The sequence below is a fragment of the Lichenostomus cassidix genome, chromosome 2, assembly GCF_008360975.1.
Source record: "Lichenostomus cassidix isolate B80296 chromosome 2, HeHo_3.0, whole genome shotgun sequence".
In the NCBI taxonomy this organism is placed as follows: Eukaryota; Metazoa; Chordata; class Aves; order Passeriformes; family Meliphagidae; genus Lichenostomus; species Lichenostomus cassidix.
The window spans coordinates 110,015,008-110,039,131 of record NC_139482.1 but is presented as its reverse complement, the minus strand read 5'-3'; the positions used below and the strand labels follow the sequence as shown (position 1 = coordinate 110,039,131).

The following is a 24,124-nucleotide window of genomic DNA, read 5'->3' as shown; positions in this document are numbered from 1 at the left end:
TGACAACCTGACATTACTCTGTCATCCCACATCAAACTGAATGGAGAGTGCTTACCTATTACCTCTCCTGGTAATCCATAAAAAGGATGTCTTTGCATAGTACTTCAGATCAAAAATATCCTTTCAGAGGAGGGACCCATTTACTGTGCTTTGATTTTCATTGCACAGAACAAGTAGCTTGGATTTGTTTTGGATAAAACTAAACTGAAAAACAGACTCCAACTACTAATGGGCATTTAGTCCACAGGACTAGAGTAGAGCTAGATCAGAGTATTAATAAGAGAGACATACACATGGACAACCCTCCTGACCTGAAATAAATAAGGGATAATTTGTCATGTACTCGGTCTCAGTGCTGCTCGTTTGGCTCAACAGACTTTTTTCTGTTTGTCTTCAGCACTTACAGAACTCATACTCAGTGCCATGAAGGAAACATTGAACTGAGAAGCCTTCCTTCAGTTCTTCTGACAAACAGAAGGGTCAAAAAGACAGATCAAAAGTCTGCTTTACCTTTTGATTTAAAAGATGCTCAGCAAAATAGAATAATCCTTTCAAAATTATTTGCTCTTTTATAATCTAAAATGTAATGCCTTAGAGATGTTGAATCCAAGTAGTAGTTTAAAACACTTAAATCATAATTTCTGGTGATATCAAAAATTGTTTAATTAAATTGTCGAGAGATGTGTATATTTTAAATTGCTGTTTCTTGTGATGATTATCTAGTGTTTCCTGTGCTGAGCATGCCACAATACATTAATTCTTTTTAGTGTATCTGATAGATGATAGTGACTATTAGTTTTTAAAGAAAAGAGATTTCAAGCATACTTAGTTTATACCTGCTACGCAAAGGGTTTTTTCTTTTCAAAATGGATGCAAATAAGTTAGCACGTGTGCTATTTCTCAACTTCACACTAACTAGAATTATCAAGTACTGATCTTTATTCTGGAGTATTATTTATTTCTCCATATTCACACAAAAGGTGTGTGAAGGAATTGCTGCATTGTACTCTGATTGAAACAGGAGTAAATTGGACAGAAGTTTTTTTTTTTTTGAGAAGGGTGTGCTTTTAATTTCCTGCAGAGACCCCTCTCCTGCATGCTTTTGAGATTTGAATCTAACATTTCTTTATGACGGTTCTTTTTAATGACTGCCCATACCACTGAAGTGATCCTATCATCCTTCCATTTGGGATGCAAGAATCTTACCTGTTGCTTTTCCTTCCAGGTTGGTAGCATTTTGAATGGCATGTTAGATCAGAGTTTTAGGGACCGTGCTGTGCGCAAGCAGCAAGGAGCAAAACTGGTGATAGCTGTACTAAGAAACTGGGAGAAGCTGGACAGCTGGTGGGCCAAAGGTTCATCTGCTGAGAGCAAAATGGCAGTCTTGACCCTGCTGGCAAAAGTTCTGCAGGTATGCACTGCTTTATAAAATCCAGGTTACCTTTCCAGTGCTGTAGGAATTGTAGTGTGTTTTCAAGAAATGCTGTCTAAGTCAAATGTTTTACGTTTGGGGGGAAAAAAGAAAATAGGAAAAAGTTGGACAATATTAGAATCTGGGTGTTTTTATTAACAAAATACAAAAAAAAATTGGGACAGGCAGAAATTACTAGATATTGCTCTTCTTCCCCACCACCTTTTTTTTTTTTTTTATTTTTCTCATGTTTCAGCTGCCTCTTTTCTGTTTGGAGAATTGGTACAAGTACAGAGAGTGAACTTTGAGCAGCCTCTGATAACATTCTATGTCATGTTGGCATCCAGAAGGTCACAGTGCAGTTCTACCCCTATTAACAGACTGCAGAATCATCTTGATTTTAAAGACCTTTAATTTCTGTGACATTGAGATTTTGGTCTTTGTTTTTTCTATTCTGAAAATATAATTACCTGCTTATCCTAGTGGGGTCTTTTTAAGAACTTCCAGAGTGACTGTACGCAGATGTGCTCAAAGATCAGCTACTGAGAACTTTCTTTATTTTTATAATTAATTATTTTAAATTTGAGTTGTTTTAAAGGTATGTGTTAGGACACAGAATGTGAACTGTATTGCTATGTTAGCTGGCATTGAATTGACCAGTAGTAAACCTGGCTTTGAGAGGGAGCTTAGTATTTTTTTGTACTGAAAAATATCCAATATTATGATTTTGTTTATACTGTGTAGGAGCTTTTAGAGTTTTTCTTTTAAAACCAAAATCACTCTGTATGTGCTTTCTGTTAATTCAGTGTATTTTTGGAAATGAATAATTGTATAGCTCACGGGCTTTTTATTGTTTGTTAATACAAATCTGCTTGAGTAGTTAAAAAACCCTAAAACTAATTTTTATTTCTTCTGTCTTTCCAGATAGACTCTTCAGTTTCTTTCAATACCAATCATGAAGCATTTACAGCTGTTTTTAATACCTATACCAGTCTACTTACTGATCAGAATTTAGGCTTAAATCTTAAGGTAAATTGCTCACTTCTACGGCTTCCCTGCTCTCCCCAGACTAGAATGTTAAGTTATTCATGGAATTCCCTGTTATTTGGCTTAATTTTTATCACGGACTTCTGGGTTTTTATTCGTCTGTTCCACATCCTAAAACTTGTAAATCATCCTTTTTGTTCTTCAGACAGAAGGCATTATCACAGATGTCATGCTTTGGTTTAAGATGCGCTCTTTTCTTCCCTTGCTCAGAAGAAAGGAATGTAACTTTTAGGGAGAAAAAAAAGAATCACCGTCAGTTGCAAGTTGTCTTGAACTGCCAAGTGTTCATTTGAGAAATGACAGCTAATTAGGCTTTTAGCAAGGAGTGGCATTTCCTACAGGACAAATTAGTGAGCTTTTGTCGTGATTTTAACATCCATATCTACTAGTATGAGACCAGTGCTGATGGAGTAGCTGCTATATGCAACTTGGTCAGGAGAGGGAGATAAAGTACTGCAGACTGAAAGTGGGAATTATAAAAGATGCTAGTGCATAAAGGTTGGACTCGAGTAATAAAAGATTTTATATTTACGAAAGTTTTGCATAGTTGCTTCTCTGCCAGCCTACCTTTAATTAGGCAGAGTTTTGTGCTTTCCTGTGAATTCAAAATAAATAATGTTTGGGATCTTGCTTTGGCTGCAAGGTGGTGCATTAAATCAGTGACTTGTGTGAGAATGAATGCTTGCTTAAAAGAACAATGAGATATTATTTATAACCATGTCAGCCATGAGATATTAATTAGCATTTAACTCTCACTCAGCAGTGACCAAAGCTGTTTTCTGAACCAGCAACTGGAAAGATGAGCAGCTACATAATGTATTTTTATTAGTACACTGAGCCATGGAATCAGTAAAAACAGCCACTGCTGCTTTTTTGTGGTCCTATTGAGTTGGCTTCATTGTTAGGGAATAACTTATTTTTTAATGTGAAACTGTATCTTTTTTATGTTTGATTTTTCTTTCTTCAGGGCCAAGCAGTGATAATTCTCCCATTCTTCACTAATTTGACAGGAGAAAAGCTTAATGACCTTAAAAATGCTCTTGATCAACTTGTAGCTTTCAATTTTCCCATGAGGTCTGATGAGTTTCCCAAAGGAAGCTTGAAGCACAATAACTATGTAGACTGCACTAAGAAGGTCAGTATTTTTAACAAATACATGATCAGAAGCCAAAGTGAACTATGTCTAGAAACTGTTTCACAGGATCTGGAATTAAAAAGAGAGGTTCTCGGTTCACATCATGAAATCAGCTTTCCTGTTTCTGGATTATGTCTTTATCTAGAAATTTAATCTATAGAAGCACATCAAATAAGCACACATTTCTGTGCATCTGCTTCTGATCAGTATTAAAAAATAATTACACCATTAGATTGAAGTGCTTTGATACAGTGTGGCTTGTCATGTTACATGTTGCTTCTTCTTCAGTTTTTAGATGCATTGGAATTGTCTCAGAGTCCAATGTTGTTGCAACTGATGACAGAAATCCTCTGTAGGGACCACAGACATTTCATGGAGGACTTATTTCAAGGCAGCTTCAAAAGAATTTCCAGAAGGTGGGTTTTGTCCGTTGAAATTTGTGCTTGTTCTCATTGAATTTTTGCTGAAACAAATGTGCTTCTTGTGTTCTGTTATCCTTAAAATAGTGATAATTTATGGTATAAAGTTTTACATAATAGTTTTAATCCAGATTTTGCTTTTGTCTTCACATTTTCAAAGTATTTCCAAAGTTTGAACAAGTGACACCAGTTTCCAGATTACACTTTCCAGAGCCTGTGCAAATTTGGAAAGCCCTCTGTAAACAAGCTTGTTCTGAGAGAATCCAGTTGACAATAGTACTTGTTTGTTATATATTTGCTATGCCTATATAACCACATGACCACTTAAGTTGATAGTACTTAAATTGACAGTGAATTAATTCGTTCAACCCCTTTGAAAATACAACAGTGCACTTATTTAAGTGAATATTTCCAGGGTGGTAAATTGTAGACTCGAATATCCTCTGTTCACAGAAGAGGTATTCAGTATCTCTTCCAAAACCAACATTCCAGTTTATGATGGGCTGTTGAGTAGTGACTATTGTGGAGCATGTAATTTTCTGGACAAAGTCATTTACCTTATGTCCAAGTCCCATTTTGGAATTTCAGCTTTAGTAAAATTATTCAGAATGGCAGATCATCTAGTAGTGGAACACTTTGTAGCCACAGCTCTTTTTTCCTTTGGTTTGCCTACATCCTTCAAATGTACCAGATATTTTTTTTTTAGGTTGTTCAGTAAAAATGAACTGAGAAAGTTATTGTTTGCTTTAGGATTAAGTTATTAAACATACCTGAACAAGTTTACCATCTGTTGCATACTAAGAGGCTGAGGTGGGTTTTTTTGAGAGCTGCACAATACGTGGTGATTTAACCTGATGTCTTGTAGGACAACCCTCTAGGTCATGAGGGTATGAATGCAGACAGTAAAAAATTTTAATGTCCTAAGAATTTGAGACATAAATGAAGTCTGGTAAAAGAGTTTTCATCTTGAGATTTCCATCTCCTTTAGGAGCACCACTGACAAGCAAGTGATACTGTTGGACACTGTTCATAAAATGTTCCGAAGTGAAGAACTTCTTTCAAATGCTGCTCGCCAAGCATTTGTGGATCGGTCCCTCCTCACTCTCTTGTGGCACTGCAGCTTGGATGCACTGAGAGAATTCTATAGCAAGATTATAGTGGAGGCTATGGATACACTTAATTCCAGGTTTACAAAGGTATGAATTAGTTTTTTTTTAAAGGATTAGGGAAGGTCTAAAGTGTTGGCATGTACATTTTGCTTAACTTAAAATGGAACACTGATTAAAACTATTTGCTTTCCAGTTTTCTGTATCCTGGAAAGTTTGTACCAGTTATATAATTTGATTATTATTGATAAACTTCTCTTTATTTCTCAACACACTGTTCCTTTGGAGTTAATGTATGTTTGCATATCTACTGGGTATAAAAATGGAAGTTGGAATGTTATCTGTATATATCGAAAACGGTCTAAAGTTCTGTCAAAAGCAAAAACCCATTCTAACTTTGAAATATAGAAGCTGTATAAAATTGTAACCTATTACTAGATTGTAGAAGAGGTGTTCAACCTCCATAAGGAAAGCTCTGAAATTAGGTACATTACTTCTAGAGAAAGAAATACATCTGTGATCACGGCAAAGTTTCTTCAGCAGGGGATTAGGCTCACAGATCTTCCTTTCTCTATTTACAGCCTGTCTTTCAATTTAAGAGTATAGTTGCATGCAATGATCTTGTTGCCAGTGGAGGTCTTTGCTCTTGCTGTAGTTCTTCACTCCCATGGTGAAGAACTATATGCAAGTTCTTCATCTTGTAGAATATGAAGAACTATGTGCAATATCTTCATATTCTGCACTGCTGGTGCAACTGTTCAAAGGCAGCAGGACAAGCAAGATGCTGAAATGACCCAAGTTTAGTAATATGTATTGAAACAAAATGCTAAAACTAAGACCTGTGAAGAGTCACCCCCACCATGTTTCTTTTGCTGTAAATGTTGGCACCAAAATAAGTTGCATAAAGAGACTCATGAATGACACCAAGGATGGTGACAGGTGTGTTTTGCTTACTTGTGTTGTGAGTTTGAGCTGTCACTTGGTGCTCTTATTTTGCTCTAATATCCTTATAATAATTTAGGCCATTTGCAGTTAAGAGAGCTCACTGGACAAACATGGGTCAAAACAATTTTTTATAACTTTAATAACTGTGCTACACAGGACCTCAGAATCTGTCAGTTTTTTGTTATCATCAGCTCTTTTCTCAGTTTTGAAAGGTAGGAGTAAACTGAAGGCTGTCTAAGAGAAACTTAAAGTAACTATGGAACTACTTAGAAAGGGCAGGATCCAGGAAATTTCTTTCTGAGGTTTTCCTTGTTTGTTTCCAGTCCCATGAATATACTTTTGATACACAAGTCACCAAGAAAATGGGTTATTACAAGCTGCTAGAAGTGATGTATGTGCGTCTTTCAAAAGAGGAAGTTTACTCCAAGGACTCTAAAATTAACCAAGCTTTCCGTCGCTCCATGAGTGTAGAAGGAAATGAACTTACCAAGACACTAATAAAGTAAGACCATTGTTTGTTTTATTTACTTTTCATTTCTAATTAGGCTTTGGCCAGATATGCTTTTTAAAGTAGGCTATGTGAAGCAAACAATGGATTTGTTCAAGGGTAAATGTAATCTCTTACATAGCTTTTTATTTTAAATTAAATACATAATATTGAATTTGCATTAATAGAATGATCTGTAGCATAAACTACAATCCTATGACAGGATAACTTTTGCCTCCTGCTTTTGTGCTTTTTTTTACATCTGTTAAGCTTGAGCATTTATTTTTCCATTTCAATATGATTCTTGGCCCTTAATTTGTGTTTTCACAACTTCAGTTTCAGTATGCTTACATTTCTCTATGGAGTATGGTTCTGTGTTGCCAAATTGGTATTTATATGATTGATGAGAAGATGGGATGGATTTTTATTTACATTTCATAATACAGCAGCACACCCAGTAGGTGTAATTTGGCTTAATCATCACTGCAAAGGGGGACAAAAGAGAAATACGGCATATATATGTTAATCAGTATTGTTTACTTTGTTTAATATTTGGAGAAAAACAGAAGATGCCTGAATTGCTGTTTGTTTGTTTTGTTTTATTTTGTAATACCATGTCCTATGAAGACTTCAAAATATTTCTTGGCTGTGATTTGCAGATCTATAAATGGCTTTGTGCCAAAGACATTAAAAAAATCGCATCTAAAGTGGTTTTCTTCAGCTAATCCATAAATACCTTAGCATGCCTGTCCATTCATTATTTCTTGGCAAAGGACCATGAGAGAAATTTATGTATGCATCGAAACATATATTCATCTTATCTGAACATGACCTGTCATCACATTCCTGACATTAAGGACTCCTGTAAATACTTCGGGAAATTTCCTTTGTCATTGCTGAATGGCTCTGTTTTGGTTCCATTTACCTGCAGAATACTTGAACAAGTCTGAGGTGGTTTAATCTGATACTGCTCCTTGAAATTCTGTTGATTCACTGGTCTCTGATTGGGACCCTTCCTGTGCTGCTTAATAAAAGACTCCTGATGATGTTTTCTTGCCTCTTTGTATTTTAAGGTCATGCTATGATGCATTTACAGAAAACATGGCAGGAGAGGGTCAACTGTTGGAGAAGAGGAGGCAGTACCACTGTGCAGCATATAATTGTGCTATTGCTGTCATCAGTTGTGTCTTCACTGAAAGTAAATTTTATCAAGGCTTTCTTTTTTCAGAAAAATCAGAAAAGGTGAGAAGCTTCTGTTGCTGTTAAAAGGCTTCCAGAGCATGAGACACAAAGTGATTTTACCTGATAGCAATAAATCAAAGAATGAAACCTGAATGACGTGCAATTATGCTAACAAACTACTCAGTGAGGCAATAGAAGGAGTGGTAGCTGATGAAAGTTTTACCAGCTGTTTGGGAATGAGTGATATAGTGATACTGTTTTCCTTCCACTCCAAATCAGTTTTCTAGAATTTGAGGAAAAACTCCCTATTGTTTAAGTTCTCCAGTGCTTGGAATATACTTGAATAAGAGAGACCTTTTACAGAGCACATTCTGTGCTGTGAATTCTTAAGTAGTTGAATAGCAAAATTCTTTTTAGAGTACTGATAGAAGAGAAAACATGCCATACTTTCTATGTTGTACATTGATCTGTTGAATTTTTAAAAGAAATTAATAAAATACATTCAAAGCAATCGTTACTATATGCAGCATTATAATTTTGCCATTTCTAAACATGCTTCGATTTGCAGAACTTGCTGATTTTTGAAAATTTGATCGACCTGAAGCGTCAATATACATTTCCTGTAGAAATTGAGGTGGGTGAAATTTCTGGCTTTTAGTGTTTGAAAGTTAAAAAAGGGTATGACTTTAACAATGTAGTTACTGAAGAGCAGGTCAGTTCGCACACATGGAGAAAGAGGGTTCTGTAGCAGATACAAAAAAACTGAGTATTCCTCTAATGATTTAAAATACATTATTCTGAGAGAAATCCAGACCTGAAATTTAGAATGCATCTGCAATGCACGTAACTTTTAACATGCTTTTTAGTGTACTTTGATAATGGACAGCTGTAGGAATAAGTAATTCAGTTGTTTTCTGTAGCATTAATAATAATGATTTACAACATGATTATTATTCATGATTATTATTATTATTATTCATGATTATTATTAATGTTAAGTGGTTTTAATAATTTTTTGGTATCTCTGTAAATAAGTGTAAATAATTTGTGGGGTTTTTTTTAAATTAATTAACTACTTTTTAAAAAAATTAAGTAATTAGAACTTTATTTCTTGCTGTTTAGGTGCCTCTGGAAAGGAAGAAGCGGTACATTGCTATTAGGAAGGAGGCCAGGGATGCAGGGAATAGCAGCCAGGGTATGAAAATCATTTACAGTGATGAAAAAAATGCTGTCTTTCCTTTCATACAGTGTTTCTTGATGTGTTCTTCATTGGCTTCTGAAGTAGTAGGAGCAAGTATAAGCATTCAATGTATTTCATCTAACAATCAATTCCCACCCACCCTCAAGTTTTCAGCGGTATATAAAGGCTTGTTTCTTGTAATTACCTTGATTAATGGACTGTTCTTCTTTCCTATCTAGATGAACCCAAGTATTTAGCTTCTTCATCATACATGATGGATAGCAGTCTGAGTGAGGAAATGAGTCAATTTGATTTTTCTACTGGAGTCCAAGGTTTTTCTTATAGCTCCCAAGATGTTACAGCTAGCAGCACTCGTTTCAGGAGGAAGGTAATTTGGTGGCTTGTGTGCAGTGAGAAAGAAAAGTTTTATGCTTTTGAGCAATTGCAAACATTTATTGGGGTTGAGAAAAAGAAATTTCTAGTCTTCTATATTTATTCTACCTGGCTATGAATGGATTCCTCCAGAAGATGAGGGAGGGAACTTGAGCTGTTTTCTGTCAGTCACTTTTCTTTTTTCCTTTCTCCACTGTCTACAGCTGGAGAAAAGCAATGCCCTACCTTGGGTTTCTAAAGCTGAGTAGCGTGAGTGAAGTCCAGCCTGAGCTGTAAAAAGATGGCTTGTGACTACACCCAGGCACATCCTCTGACAGTTGTGTTTTGCTGTTAGGCATCTGGTTTCCTCATTTCCCTCTTTGTTTGGTCCATGACAGAACTGGTTATATCAATTACATAGAATAAATAATCAAACAGTTTTTATTATTTTGGGGTTTCTGTTGTAGCTGTATTTAACTGTTGCTCCTGGGAGATATTAAATCTTACAAGATTTGAAGTTGTGTTCCTTCTGCAATCAAAAGATGTCTCACCAGCAGTAATGCTGATAGAATAGATATCTGCTATGAAACAGAAGCTTGTAAAAGTATCATAGACACTGAACACACAATCTGTCAAAATAACTGTTAACATTGGTGAAGATAAACTGTTTCCATGTTTTGGAGCGAGGAGGTGTTTTAGCTTCAGGGAAGTTAAGCAACACAGAAAGTATGCTTCTAGTTTGCCTAGTAATGTTGTAATTTCTAACTAAACAATTTTATTTTGTGATTTACTCTGTGTAGGAAGAGAGCAGCTGCAGATGCTAGTCAGTGTGAAACAACACAGCCATAAAAATAGAGTTTTCCGTCATGTGTTAACACATTCTTTGAGCTGTGAAATGAAATAATTTCTGTGAGATTCAGTTAAACTCCTCCTGCTTTCAGCATTTGCCTCACCTGTCCTGGCAGGTAGTAAAGTCAGAGTAACATGAAGTTGGCATCTGTTGGCACAAAAAAGGATGTGCAGATCTGGTGCATGCATTTGGGAGGTGTCTGTTTGAACAACACATTTGATGTATTTATTCCCTGTTGCACACATTCAGTGTGTAGTCAAATCTAAGCACAGATAAGATCAGAATGATTCATGGCGTGATGGAGATTTAAAAGAACATACAACGTTGTTATTAATCAGAGTAACACTTTTTTTTTTTTCCCCAGGAACCCCCAGAATACAAGGTTTTAAATGATGAGATGGAACTGGAAATGGATGAATTCAACCAACATGAATGTATGGCTTCTATGACCACTCTGATTAAACATATGCAGAGGAACCAGATCACACCCAAAGTGGAGGAGGCCAGTATTAACTAAAAAGTTGCCATTTTTCCATTAATGCTACCAAGAAAATAGAGTAATGATTGAATCCCTTCATTTATTAATTTCCTTGGCTGTATTATAGTGAAATCTGTGTGGTTTGAGCTTGGTGCTTTTTGGCTTGGTAAGCCTGTTTGGTGCAAGAACTGATTTGACTTTTCCTCATCTCTTCTAAATTTCAGGGGACAGTTCCAGCAGATCTTCCTCTTTGGATGAAATTTCTTCATGGCAAATTAGGAAACCCATCAGTACCATTAAATATTCGCCTCTTCATAGCAAGACTCATTGTTAATACTGAGGATGTGAGTAATTTTTCTTCATAATATCAACTGTGTAACTCTTGCAGGGTAAAATATTTCATCAGTTGAGAACCTTGGGGCATTCAAATTAGGTCATTTGTGGTGATAAAAGGCAATGCATTTATGGCCCAAAATTCCAGACAGTTCAAGTATTTTGAATGTATTACTAATACTTTTTCTCCCATATGCTACTTCTGTAAGTAGAGGGTGTCCACAATATGTGTTTTCTGGAAACCATAATTAATGTATTCATTGATACTAGGCAAGAGGTGTGACTGATTATACTTTCTGTCTTCACAGGAGCAAATGCAATGTTTTATTAATGGTCACAGATGAGTCTTATAGAAACACTTTGAGCTAAACTGTGTTCTTGTTGCAGAAAGATACCATAAGATGTATGCTAAGATACCGTAATGTATCTTTGCTTGAGAAGAAACATTTTCTGACTCTCATTCTTGGATAAAGCATTCTCAACCCGTTTCATACAATGATTTTAAAGTATAATGGTTCTGTCTAGAATATTCCAAATCCAAAAATGCTGAATTTCCGAATTAATTCAAGAGACTTTATACCCATTTAATGCTGCTTTCTTAATAAAGCTGTCTGAAATGTAAGGGTAGATGAATGGCATACTCTTTCAAATCCTTTACAGACAGAGTTTCTATTTGAGAGCCATACTGTCTGTGCCCTAGTGAAATAATTAACTTTCTGTGGTTAAAGATTTCTAAGTAAAAGTGAGAAATGTGGTTATGGATTCTTTTTATTTTAAAATTTTTATGGTTGTTGCCTCAGGGGTTGAGCAAAGTGCTAATGGGGTTTGTTTAGCTGTCTTACCTGTAATGTTTATTGAACAGCAGATTGCTGAGTAGTTGGATAATTTGTACTTTATCATTGATTCTCCTGTTTTCCATAGGTATTCCGGCCTTATGCAAAGCACTGGCTTGGTCCATTGCTGCAACTCGTTGTTTCTGGAAATAATGGAGGTGAAGGGATTCATTACATGGTAGTGGAAATAGTTGTTACAGTCCTTTCCTGGACAGGTGTAGCCACTCCCAAAGTAAGGAAATGTGAAATTCATTTTTATTATTATTGTGACTGTTTGGTAAAGAGTGACTGAGTTTGTTTTTATGCTCTTAAATAATTTTATACATCAGTCCACTTTTACATACTAACTTCAAACATAACCTGTTTACTTACTTGCTTTCATAAAACAATATATGTCTTCTCGGTGTCACTGTGTTTATTTTTGTTCCTGGTCTTTGCAGGGAAATATTAAGGATGAGATTTTAGCTAACAGGTTGCTTGAATTCTTGATGAAGAATGCCTTTCACCCAAAAAGAGCTGTGTTCAGACACAATCTGGAAATCATAAAGACAGTTATTGAGTGTTGGAAGAACTGTCTCTCCATACCTTACAGGTAAACATTTGGACAATTGTTTACCTGTAAACAATTTCTTTTATCAATATTTATAAATATTGATAAATCATATCAATAATATATATCGATATTTATCAATATTTATCAATGTTTCTTTTATCAATACTTCAAAAATTAAAGTGAATTATTTATCAAAGGACATGGGAAGGTAAATTCAGCTGCAATAGTAAAGTTTCTGTCCCTAGAGTGGACAGTAGAACTTCAGAACCAAACTCTCCAAAGATTGTAAATTGATTTGAAAAACAGCATGGAGAGAGATGGGATAAGATGTAAGGGATTGTAACAGCAGCAACAAAAGCAGGAGTAATTACTGCAAAAACGATTTTTATTTGGTGTTTTGTATATTATCACTGAATATTGGTGCCCTCTTACAAAGACTTCTGTTATCTGCCATGCTCCAGAACTTGTCATGCGTTTGTGTGGGCTTACAGTCTCTTTTTAGTTTTTTGGGGTGGGTTTCTTTGCAAAGACAACTTCATTGAAGCTAAATATTTACTACTTTCTGGCAATATCCCTTTGGTGGGTTGTATGTGTGCATGTATATCCCTGTGTACAAAGACAGTGGGTGATTTATGGTGTGTCTGGTTTGAGGTTTTCATGTCTACCATTGCTTTTGTGTTTTTATCCAATAGCTTAATATTTGAAAAGTTTTCCAGTGGAGACCCTGATACAAAGGACAATTCAGTGGGAATTCAGCTGCTGGGAATTGTTCTTGCTAACAATTTGCCACCCTTTGACCCAAAGTGTGAAATAGATCGTGTCAGGTGAGAAATGGAGTTTTTTGTGAATACTTTTGAAAAAATCTTAAGCCAAAGAGAGCAAGTCTGATTTGTCAGCAGGAAGTATGGGAGCTTGTTCTTTGGAGTCCTTTGACCCCTCATCCCTTTGCTATCATCTGTCAGATGTAATACTTTTCTAACCACAAATTGCAGACCACATTTATTGTGGAAAACATCGAGAAGGGTGTAAGCTTATTTTACAGTGGGCCCCAGGGTTACAGTTTTATGGAAGTTAATAAAAGTCAGAAATTGCCAAAGCAGGGATTTGAGACATTGCAAGTGGAAAATCCGTGTTATGCTGTGTTCAGCTCTTCTGAAAGCGGTCACTATTCCCCAGGGCAGCTTGGTGAGTTTTTTGTTTCAGCTTAAATTTGCATGATAGAATAGTGGCTTACAGCAGGTCTACCTTTTGTGCTAGGTATTTTCAAGCTTTGACCAGCAACATGGGCTTACTAAGGTATAGAGAAGTTTATGCAGCTGCAGCAGAGGTGTTGGGACTTGCTCTTCAATACATTGCTGAGAGAGAAAATGTAAGTGAACTGTATTTTGTGTTTGACCATTCCTGTCCTAAATTTATATTCATCTTTTGTATGACTACTCAATTCAGATCCAGAAATGAATGTATCTAAAACTCAGCAGTCTTTGTCCAAGAGACTGATTCAAGATTTCAACTACTAACTGAACAAGAAAAGAATCTGAGGGCAGATTAGGTGCAGAGTTTTTGCCTTGCTCTTTTGGAGCTGTCAGTGAATGATCTCTTTCTGAGGCTTTGTTCAGCTTTTCCCAGCCAGCAACACTAGCACTGTGTGTTTTAAAGTTGGAGGACTCCTAAGAGCTAAAAGTTGGAGGACTCCTAAGAGCTAAAAAAAGGCAAATTAGGAGGTTTGGAGCTAACTTTTGAATAACTGTGTCTAAATCCAGTTATTTTATAGGTAGTGAATAAGGTGAGTGCAAAACTGTTACTCACCAAATCCTGCAGTATTAGATCTGGGGGATTGTGCTTGATGATCACAGAATTTAGTTTGAGACACATGCTAGAAGTACTTCTTTACACAATAGTTAGAGTTTGGTGCCAGAAGAGGTTCTAGGAGTAAGCAGATCAGCAGGTTCAAAAGGAGATTAGTCAAATTCATGCACAAAAAAATGTCAAGGACAGGTTCTAAATACAACAGACAACAATGTACACTTGAACATCCTTAATCAAATGCGTGTTAGATTGTATAAGAGAAAAAGAGGACAAAATGCAGCCAGGATCATGTGTTCCCCCTAAACATAATACTAAAACTGCTATTCAAAACAAAAGTACCAAGTTGTTGGCTAAGTGCAGTATTATCCTGACCTTCTAGTTTATTCTTCCTTCTCTTCTTATTATCCTTCTTTCCCCACTTAATTGCATTCTGGTTGTTCTTTCACAGTTTGTAGAGCATATTTCATAAATCTTCATAAGTCTTTCACAGTCTTCCAAGTATAAGCAGTATTTTGAATAAATGAGCCAAGAGGGTGTAAATTTTGTCCTGAACAAGGCTTATCGCTTTTATGTTAATTACAGGTTGCTGGTTGTTTTTAAAATGTCTAATTTTTTACATTCATTGATTGGAAATCTTCTATGCTGAATGAGAAGCTGCTTAATATTTTATAAGCACACTAAGGAACTTGTACTTCAGAATTAAGATGTTGGTTCCAAACCAAGCAAAGGAACCTCAAAAATACATTTTTTGAACAGCAGTCACATGTTTCAGCCATGCAAATCTGTACAGGATCCATGAAGCACCATAAAGGTTAAGATGAGTTGAATAGATCTTGCCTAGTGAAATGCACTGGAATCAAACAGTATAGCAGCAGAACTAAGTGTCATTAGGGTGGTTATGAGTTTCATGGATACCCTTGTTTTACTGTCTTTCTCATTTTCAGATACTTGAAGATCCAGTTTATGATTGTGTCATAAAACAATTAAAACATCATCAGAACACCCAACATGATAAGTTTATTCAGTGCTTGAGTAAAGTTGTAAAGAATTTTCCACCTCTTGCTGACAGGTATGTCATGATTGTATGTTGCCTGTAAATCTAGAGGAATAATAGAAAATAAATTGCTTTTCTTTGTTGGCTTCTGGTTATGTTAAGGTTTATGAATGCAGTATTCTTTTTGATACCCAAACTTCATGGTGTGATGAAAACCTATTGTCTGGAAGTAATAATGTGCCGGGCTGAAGAAATTCCTGATCTCCACTTGCAGTTAAAGAGTAAAGACTTCATCCAGATCATGAGTCATAGGTGAGTAGTCATGTGAGTATGATTGTTCAAGTTTCTTGATAACATTTTCTATGCTGCCCAAAACATTTTTACATTCAGAAGAATTTATAATTCACCTTCACTTTTTGGTCATTGCTTCCCTAATTTGAGCTAATGTAATCTGGGAGTTTAGGCAGTTAACTTTTGTGAAAACAAACAAAACCTCTAAAATAGCCTTAGGGTCAAACACCAGTGGAATGTCAATTTCTGTAGTTTGTATTAGTTTGGTTATATTCTTACTCTTAGGTTGAATCCAAAAGTTTTTATCTAAAGCCCTTTATGCAAAACTAAATATCATTGCTAAAACATAAAGTGATCTTCTGGTTCTGTGTATAGCAGTGAACAGAAAAGCAATGTAACTGTTCTTATTTTCCCTCTCCTTTTAGGGATGATGAAAGACAAAGGGTTTGTTTGGATATAGTGTACAAGATGCTGTCAAAATTAAAACCACTAGAACTTAAAGAACTTCTTCCTGGAGTGACAGGGTTTATTTCTCACCCTTCAGCAATATGTCGACAGCGCATGTATGATATCCTGATGTGGATTTATGATAATTATAGGTGTGTGTTCTCTGCCAGTGTTGTCTTTCAGTGGTTTGTCACAGTCAGAGTGAAAGTGTTTGTAACAGTCTTCCAACTTCATGTCCCTCTGTGCAGGATTTTTCCAGTTGTCAGAAGACTAGAGCCTGTGATTTGTCTAAGTGGCTCAGGCCTTTGGTGGCAATTTTATCACTTACACTAAGGGATAAATACTTGAACCAGAACTAGGTTGTTACATCACCACAGCATGATGGCATAAGAGGTCTTAACTTTGATGCTCCCACTTTTTTTCTTGTTGCTTGAATTTCTAGCTCGGGAAAATTATACATGAAAGAAATTTGCTTTTAGGTAGAAGATGCATTGAGGCATGTGTGCATGATTTGGATTCCTTCAATCTGATAGTATAAAGATGGTCTTTCTGTTTGACCCCTTAGAATGGGGAACAGACACATACTCAGTTTGACAAGTGGGTTGCTGTTGAATTATTTAACTTGGTTGGGTTTTATGTGCTTTTTCCCAAGATAACTATTTGGACAGTTATTGTGAAGAAAAAGTACAGGCAATTTTTACTGCAGCATTACTTGTGAAAAGTATTCTCTGCCTGTTTTTTCAGATTCAACCTTGCAAACTTCATAATAAATACCCAACATATTACTTAGCTTATTAGATTATTTATTTTATAAGTAGTGGAGATACAAAGCATTTTTTGCAAAGAAGAATTCGTATTATGTTGTCATGCCAAGTTGAGATTTTTATCAGAGGGCACATTCCTCCCTTTTGTCCCACCATCCTCATCCTCTAATTTTGCTATGGATTGTTTGAGAGAAGTCATTAAGAGATATTTTTCTCCTACCATCAGTGATCCAGAAAGTCAAGCAGATGATGATTCTCGGGAGATACTCAAAGTGGCAAAAGAAATGCTGCTTCAAGGACTAATTGATGAGAATGCTGAACTGCAGTGAGTAAAGACTGTTGTGATAACTGTCTGAAATAAAAACACCTACATTTCTCCTACTTTCTTTGTAGCAAAAGTGTTGGTCCTTAGAGATTTTTAAGTATTTTAATATAAAAGAATAACACTGAGATAATACCATTTCCTTTCCTTCCAATAAGTTAATTTATAAAATTGTGTCCCATGGTGTTACACCAAATGTAAGTGAAGCATTTGAATGAACTTCTAAGCTATGGGAAGATTGTTTCACTATGTTAAACCTAGTTCTGGATTAATGTTTTAGAGTTTTTGAACAAGGAGGATCCTGCTATACCCAAACATACAACAGTAGATTAAATGTTGGAGGATGTTGGATTTTTAGAATTTCTTTTGGTGAAGCAAAAGATAGAAGTGGAGATCTTGGTGCTTATCCATCTGTAGCACTTCTCAAGAGGAAAAACCTCGACAGAAATATTTTGTTCAGAGTAAACCTTTAATATCAGGCACAGAACATGGTAGATGTATGAGGACTTTGGTGTAATTCAATAATAACATGCCATTTAATGGAAAATAAATGGCATGAAAGTGTTAGTTGAAGGCTTTAAAAATTTACTGGTTTGGAGCTTTTCTGCTGGCTTTTTTTTTCTTTTCTTGCTTTTTAATTTGGCTTTTTTAGAAGTGTTTTTCTTTCTGTTTTCAGATAACCAAGAATAACTTTATTCTTTGCCTTTACAGATTAATTGTTAGAAATTTTTGGAGTCATGAGACAAGGTTGCCCACAAATACTCTTGATCGTATGCTGTCATTGTTAAGTTCTTTATATTCCACCAAGATTGAAACACAGTACTTGAGTCTAATCACAAATTTTCTGCTTGAAATGACTAGCAAGAGCCCGGATTATTCCAGAAAAATATTTGAGCATCCACTGTCTGAATGCAAATTTCAGGTGAATTGTAATGTGTTGTCCTGTATGTACAACTATGTGACAAATTCTATTCCTTAATTTAGTTACTGCTTAGAAAGGAATGGCATAATGAAGGAGATTTGCCAAAGTGTTTTGAGCTCCATAGTTAACAGCTGCAGCAGTTACGAGTTACACACAGTATCAGAAATTTTATGTTTTTGTGGGGGTAATAATTTTATTTTCTTTTCAAAAAAGAAATATTTAATTAAAATAGTTATACCAAGTATAGTTGATTTGAGAGTACTGAAGTACTAAAAAAAAGGATAGTGGAGAGAACCACCATTAACTGGAGAAATACTGTGAAGAAACAAGAATACTGGTGCAAGAGCTGTAAATCAGCTGATCTCTGAATCATGTAAATTAGTGAGCTGTTTTTGCTGAGCTATGGACAACTTCTGCATGTTTGTGGTTTGTTGGGGTTTTTTTATATATAGTTTTTTAATGTATATTTTATATGTACCTGGGAGGATGTTTTGATTTCTGGTCTATAATTTCTGCTGTCCTGACTCAATGAAGGAATGCAGAAAGACTCCATCTTTTATTGTTCCACTTAAAATCTTTCTTTGTTCATAGGACTTTGTAGTTGATTCCAGCTGGCGTTTTCGAAGTACTGTGCTCACACCAATGTTTATGGAGACTCAGGCTCCTCAGAGTATCCACAGGAATTTGTCACAGGAGAGATCCATTTCTCCTTCTGGGTCAGTCGGTGGGCAAGTGAGGGCTACCCAAAGGCAATATGAATTTACACCTACACAGCATGGCAGTAAGTCCATACCAGTGTCTTCTGAAATGCTCTTGCTTGCTGTAGGAATTTCTGTTGCATTTCTGTTGCATATGATATTTTAATGTAAAAGTGTAAATATGTTTAGTATTTGTTTTCGAGGGCTTTTTTTGTGTGCTATGAGAAAAAACATCACATTTTCATTAGTCTCATATGTATTTTATGTTCTGCCTAATGTAAAAGAAGCACTGTCTTATCTAACAGCTTAGAATCTGTTCTGCCTGTAAACACTAGGAAATTATATTTTTGGGAGAGAAAAAAATACATGCTTCAGAGATGTTTTCACTTTATTTATGTGTGAGTACATTACAGCTTTTTTGCAATTTCTTTTTACAGGTGGTAGAAGTTCTTTTAACTGGCTAACTGGGAGTAGCATTGACACACTGGCAGAGTATGCAGTTCCTTCATCCTCTGAGTCTTTGTCTTCGTCTATGCTGTTGGTTAGCAAACGGACTGAAAAATTTAAACAGGCAACCTTTAAACCAGTGGGGCCAGATTTTGGGAAAAAAAGGTTGGGTTTGCCTGATACATAACATGTGACAAAAACCACAGGAATGTGTTGTGCTAGGAATTGTAAAATTATATGTTGCTCATTGAAAGAACTGACTGGATAACAAACCAGTTAGTGTGATCTCTGCATTCCTACCTCTCCCTAAGATGATCAGAGCATGAATGTCAGACAGTTCTATCTCTAACTCTTTAAAGAAGGTACCTCTTTAAACATATTTTCTAAACCGTTTCAGCTGTGCTGACATGATCTACAGCACTTTGCAATCTGTCATTAGAAGTCCTTGCTTTTTTCTGAGAATCCTCCTTCATCCACCCAGTCAAAAAGTGGAAAATATCAGTACTGCTCTGAAGTGACTTAGGCTCCTTCTCCTTGTTTAACCCTTGTCTACTTTGTCATTAAAATTTTAACCAAAAGGACAAGATTGGACGTTCAGGCATAGAGCTATAAAGATGAATCTTTTTAATGCCTGAGAGGTGTTTCAGGACAGTTATGAATGGACTGTAGTTCATGCAGAACTACAGAAATAGAGAGGTCAATCTACCTTTCAGTTAGTACCTGGTCTTCTACCCAGGAAAATACCAGTTAGCATGGTATGTTTTTGTTTGCTTACTCCCCTTTTCTAGGAAATGGACTGAACTGACAGTCTGTTATATGGCCTTTCCCCATGACTGTCTTGAGCAGGAGCTCATCCAGTGACAGTTCTCTAATCCTAACTTAACAAATACAGTACAGTATTTGAATATGTTTTAGCACCTCTTTTATGTAGGGAGTTATATACTTTTTGCAGTATAGTGCAAATGCCATACATGCCTTTGAGAGATTAAAATAAATCTGGTATATGGGGCCTATTTGTTCATGAGTTTTAGTGTTTTTCCCAGTACAATAGCTTGATCTTTATACCTCATCTATGCACTTGAAGTTTCTTTATGAATGCTTATTACCTCTTGTTCTAAGAGCAACTTGATTTGGTATCATTGGCTATCTTGTTGAAAGGCTTTGCATTGAGTCGTTTGCTAGGCAATTTAGGAGACTAGCTGGTAAGCTAGTAAATACAAAGATGATGTTTGGTTTTATATGATGCTTTTGCTTTAAATCTGAAGTTTGCTTGGGAAAGGAAAAGCTGTGGACATGATCATATATTCCCTAGGTATAGAAGAACGAGCAGAAATCCTAAGACTGCGGAGACGTTTCTTGAAGGACCAAGACAAAGTCAGTTTGATTTATGCTAGAAGAAGTCTGGCTGAACAGAAAAGAGAAAAGGTTCGTCAATCCAAATGGATAAAAACCTTAAATCTCAACACCATTTGCATCTTGTACTTCATCTCTCATGGTAACTTTATGAAGAAAGGGTAGGTGTAAGGTAGTGGTTGCTAGTTTGAGCACTTTAGAACGTTTAATTTGGAAATAATGCTATTTATGGCCTTAAATCTAGATTATGCTACTTAGCATGGGCAAGAAAAGAGCTGGATCATAACACTTCCAGTCTACCACTTAAAGTGCATGAAGTGATTTTATGTGATGGAGTCCCTAACAGCTATGGGAAGCCTTTTACAGTTGTCATTCTGGAAACTAGGAGCGTTGGAGCTGCAATACACTGCAGAAATAGTTGGAGAACATTATCCAGTGTCTGAAAGTAAACTCAAAAATGTAGTGCAGCTGGTGGACTAACCAGAGCTGGTTTGAACTTTTAACCTGAAGAAATGTCAATAATAATCATTTGCTGAGTGTTTATCAAGGCCAGAAAGTTACTACTTTGTGGGTTTCCTGGTTGTGTTATGTACTTACAATAAATCTAAGTATTTTTATGCTCTGTAGCAGTTTTTCAGAGGTTCCTGTTACTAAAAATAATATACATTATCGTCAAAAAATGATAGCATTTACTCCCCAGAGCAAAGGATCCCAAGGCTGAGAGCTACCAGTTTGAGACACTCCTGTAATGCTCTGCAGATGTAGACAACTGTGTAAACAGAACTTATGTCTGGAAGAACCACACAAACACCTATTTTAGCCCATTTATGTTTACTTGCAGGCTGAAGCTACCATTTCTTCACACCATACAACAGAGAACCTGTAAATGCATTCTGAATGGCAGTCCAAAATACAACCGACAAAATCCCCTGTCCTTCAAGCACTTCCAATGATGATGTTTCCACCACTTCTGTGGGAGGCTTGTTCCAATGCCTGACCACTCCTTCAGTGAAAAATTTTTCATAATACCTAATTTAAACCTCTCCTGGCACAGCTTGAGGCCATTTCCTTACTATTTTTTAACATGGTTAATGCATTTCAGGAGATGAAATCTGAGCTGAAGATGAAGTATGATGCCCAGGTTACTTTGTACAGAAGTTATCGAGTGGGAGACCTTCCTGACATCCAGATTGAATACTGCAGTCTCATTGCCCCACTGCAGGGCCTTGCCCAGGTCTGTCTGCTTTTCAAAGGTCATTTTTGAAGCTTTCTGGTCCTGTAAGAAAAATGTCATGTAGCTGGGCATCCAATTTGAAAATTGTTTTGGTGTTTTGCAGTCAGTTGCTGTGATACACATTTAAAGTCTGTTTTGAGGGAGTGTTTCTCCTACCCCTGTGCTGGTGCAGTGATGAGGGAAGAGGTTTGGTTGCTTGCCTCACCTGAGCAATTGAGGACTGGATACATCAGCTGTTGCCCATTTCCTCCAGCTTCCTCTGCTTGAGAAACAGATGGTGGTGGTCTTTGTAGACATTACTGCAAAGGACATCTCACTGTACAGTAACAAAACAGACATTTTTCTTCTATTATATGGCTGTAACAGATTTGTAAAAACACAAATTAACTTAGTGTGACTAAGACTGGACTGAGACTACTCAATAAAGCTGATCTAATGTTCCTTTTCCTACATGAGAGTGGTAGAAACTGTAGATTGAACTGAACAGTAGACTTGAATCCCATTTTACAGTCTTTGGGAAGTCACAGTCTTCCTGATTGCCTTTGTATTTCATTACTTTTGATAGTCCCTTATCTCTGTGTAAAGGGAGGAAGTAGCACACTCATGAGTTATCTAAATAGCATTAGATAAAGAGTTAGACCAAATTCCAGACCCGTGGTAGACCAAGATGTACAGGATTATGTTACACACACAAATGTGTTTCTGGATTGAAAAAAATCCCTTTAAATCTCATGTGAAACTGTCTGTCTGTATAGGCATTCTGTCTCTCTGTTAGCTGCCTCAATTTTCAAGATCAAGTCTCCTCACACATTGATTCTTCTTTTTTTTCTTGAAATTCAATTCATGTACTGTGGTGTCCCTAACACGATATTGGGTGTCTGGTTCCTGTAGTGGGAGTTCTGAGTATGTGAAAATTGTCAATTCCACCCTCTCCACTAACACTCTGCCTGAAACCTGCATTGTCTGGGAGTTTCTTTAAGTAGAAGAATTAGAATGGGATTTGAAGTAATTCCCAGCACAGGTGAGATGCATGCCAGAATAAATAATCCACTCCCAAAGAGTGTCTAGGGATTTGTTACAGGGTGGGTCATCTCTTTTAATTTTATTTATTAGTCTGTTTAGTCACAGCAAAATTCAGTGACCTTACTGCTTTTGTTGTAATTTACAGAAAGATCCAACATTTGCCAAGCAACTTTTCAGCAGTTTGTTTAGTGGAATTTTTCATGAGGTAAAAAAGTCTAAAAACCCTTCTGAGAAAAACACCATTGTCCAGAAGCTGCTGAATGACTTCAATAATTTCCTCAGTATGAGCCTGTCATACTTTCCACCATTCATTGCGTGCATCCAGGTAAATCCTGATATATGGCATGAAAATAACTGGATATAATTTGTCTAAATGTGTGATAAACCCAGTGGTAGTGAAGGTCAAATACTGTCACTGGAGTTAAAACAGAGATGGAAGGAGAACTGTTAACCAAATGGGTATTTAAGTGACACTTGTTAAGGTGAACAAGGTAATTCGTGCCTCTGCACCGATTTTTCAGGGTTTCTAGGATTTCTCATCTCTAGAGTTTGAGTCACCTTTTAATGTTTTAATTGCATCAGTAACAAGAAGAGGTTTGATTACAAATGAAAGCTATTTCAATTGAAGTGGGAATTGAGAACAATTGAAAGGGTTATGTGGGTGTAATGTGCTTATCTTCCTGTTTCTGGGAAGTGCTTACTGAGGAATTCTTTGATGTCTTGAAGGTATCAGTAGCTGTCAGACTCTGTTGTTAGCCTTTCTTGTTTATTTTTTCAAATTAGTCCCCTGAAGTAGTTGTCTGGGGATTTTCAGTAGTGAGGGAAGGGCTCATGAAAGGATGAGTGGGTGCACCACTGTTGTTTCACTGGCAAGGAAACACAAGCCTTTCTGTTATGAGAATATACTGACCTGGAATAGATTGTGAATTTCATCTTTTAATCCAGTTTTCAGGGAGATAAAAAATCCGTGTCCCAGCACCTGTTACATACCCGTTGACACTGTTAATGATTCTGTATTGATCAACTGTATTGATCTTGATGTTGTGTCTGATCACCAGCCATCAAAAGAATCTTTTTTCGAGTGGCAGCTAACGGCTTCTTTTTTGTTATGGAAATTTAAATATTCTGGGACAGTAGGTGTCATTCCAAATACTGGAGAACCATCTAGTTTGGACTAGCTTTGTAAACAGTGACAAACTTTGCTTCTTAGTACTTGTAATTACACATCTGAAAAAATGTAATTTCTTGTTTACTTTTTCCTGTGCAGCTGCATAAAAGGTCAAATACTATGGGGATTTTTCTGGGCTGTCTTGGTATTTTTTGAGCCAATGTCTCACAATAGCTATCTGTTAATATTCCCTCTCGACATTGCATTTGTTAGTTCTCCGTCTTGATGATATTATTTGTGTTGAGTTACGCTGTCTAGACCCTGCTAATAACGCTGTTGCATTAGGCTACTTTTTTTCTGAATAGACATAAAGTGAAGACTCAA

The 24,124-nt window shown here is 36.3% G+C and overlaps 1 protein-coding gene across 1 annotated transcript in view; it reads left to right on the top strand.

The window, feature by feature from the left end:
* PRKDC (protein kinase, DNA-activated, catalytic subunit) overlaps window positions 1-24,124 on the top strand; it is an 81,751-nt gene that overhangs the window by 30,556 nt on the left and 27,071 nt on the right. The window contains 26 exon segments of the mRNA XM_085052805.1: window positions 1,226-1,411; window positions 2,336-2,440; window positions 3,426-3,593; window positions 3,882-4,009; window positions 5,001-5,208; window positions 6,387-6,565; window positions 7,624-7,792; window positions 8,301-8,366; window positions 8,855-8,927; window positions 9,152-9,300; window positions 10,499-10,636; window positions 10,837-10,956; window positions 11,867-12,010; window positions 12,219-12,370; window positions 13,024-13,155; window positions 13,589-13,700; window positions 15,082-15,206; window positions 15,294-15,443; window positions 15,848-16,021; window positions 16,860-16,958; window positions 17,667-17,877; window positions 18,469-18,658; window positions 19,013-19,234; window positions 20,341-20,447; window positions 21,478-21,609; window positions 22,778-22,957. Of these exon segments, the coding sequence (XP_084908931.1) occupies window positions 1,226-1,411; window positions 2,336-2,440; window positions 3,426-3,593; window positions 3,882-4,009; window positions 5,001-5,208; window positions 6,387-6,565; window positions 7,624-7,792; window positions 8,301-8,366; window positions 8,855-8,927; window positions 9,152-9,300; window positions 10,499-10,636; window positions 10,837-10,956; window positions 11,867-12,010; window positions 12,219-12,370; window positions 13,024-13,155; window positions 13,589-13,700; window positions 15,082-15,206; window positions 15,294-15,443; window positions 15,848-16,021; window positions 16,860-16,958; window positions 17,667-17,877; window positions 18,469-18,658; window positions 19,013-19,234; window positions 20,341-20,447; window positions 21,478-21,609; window positions 22,778-22,957 (3,819 nt within the window).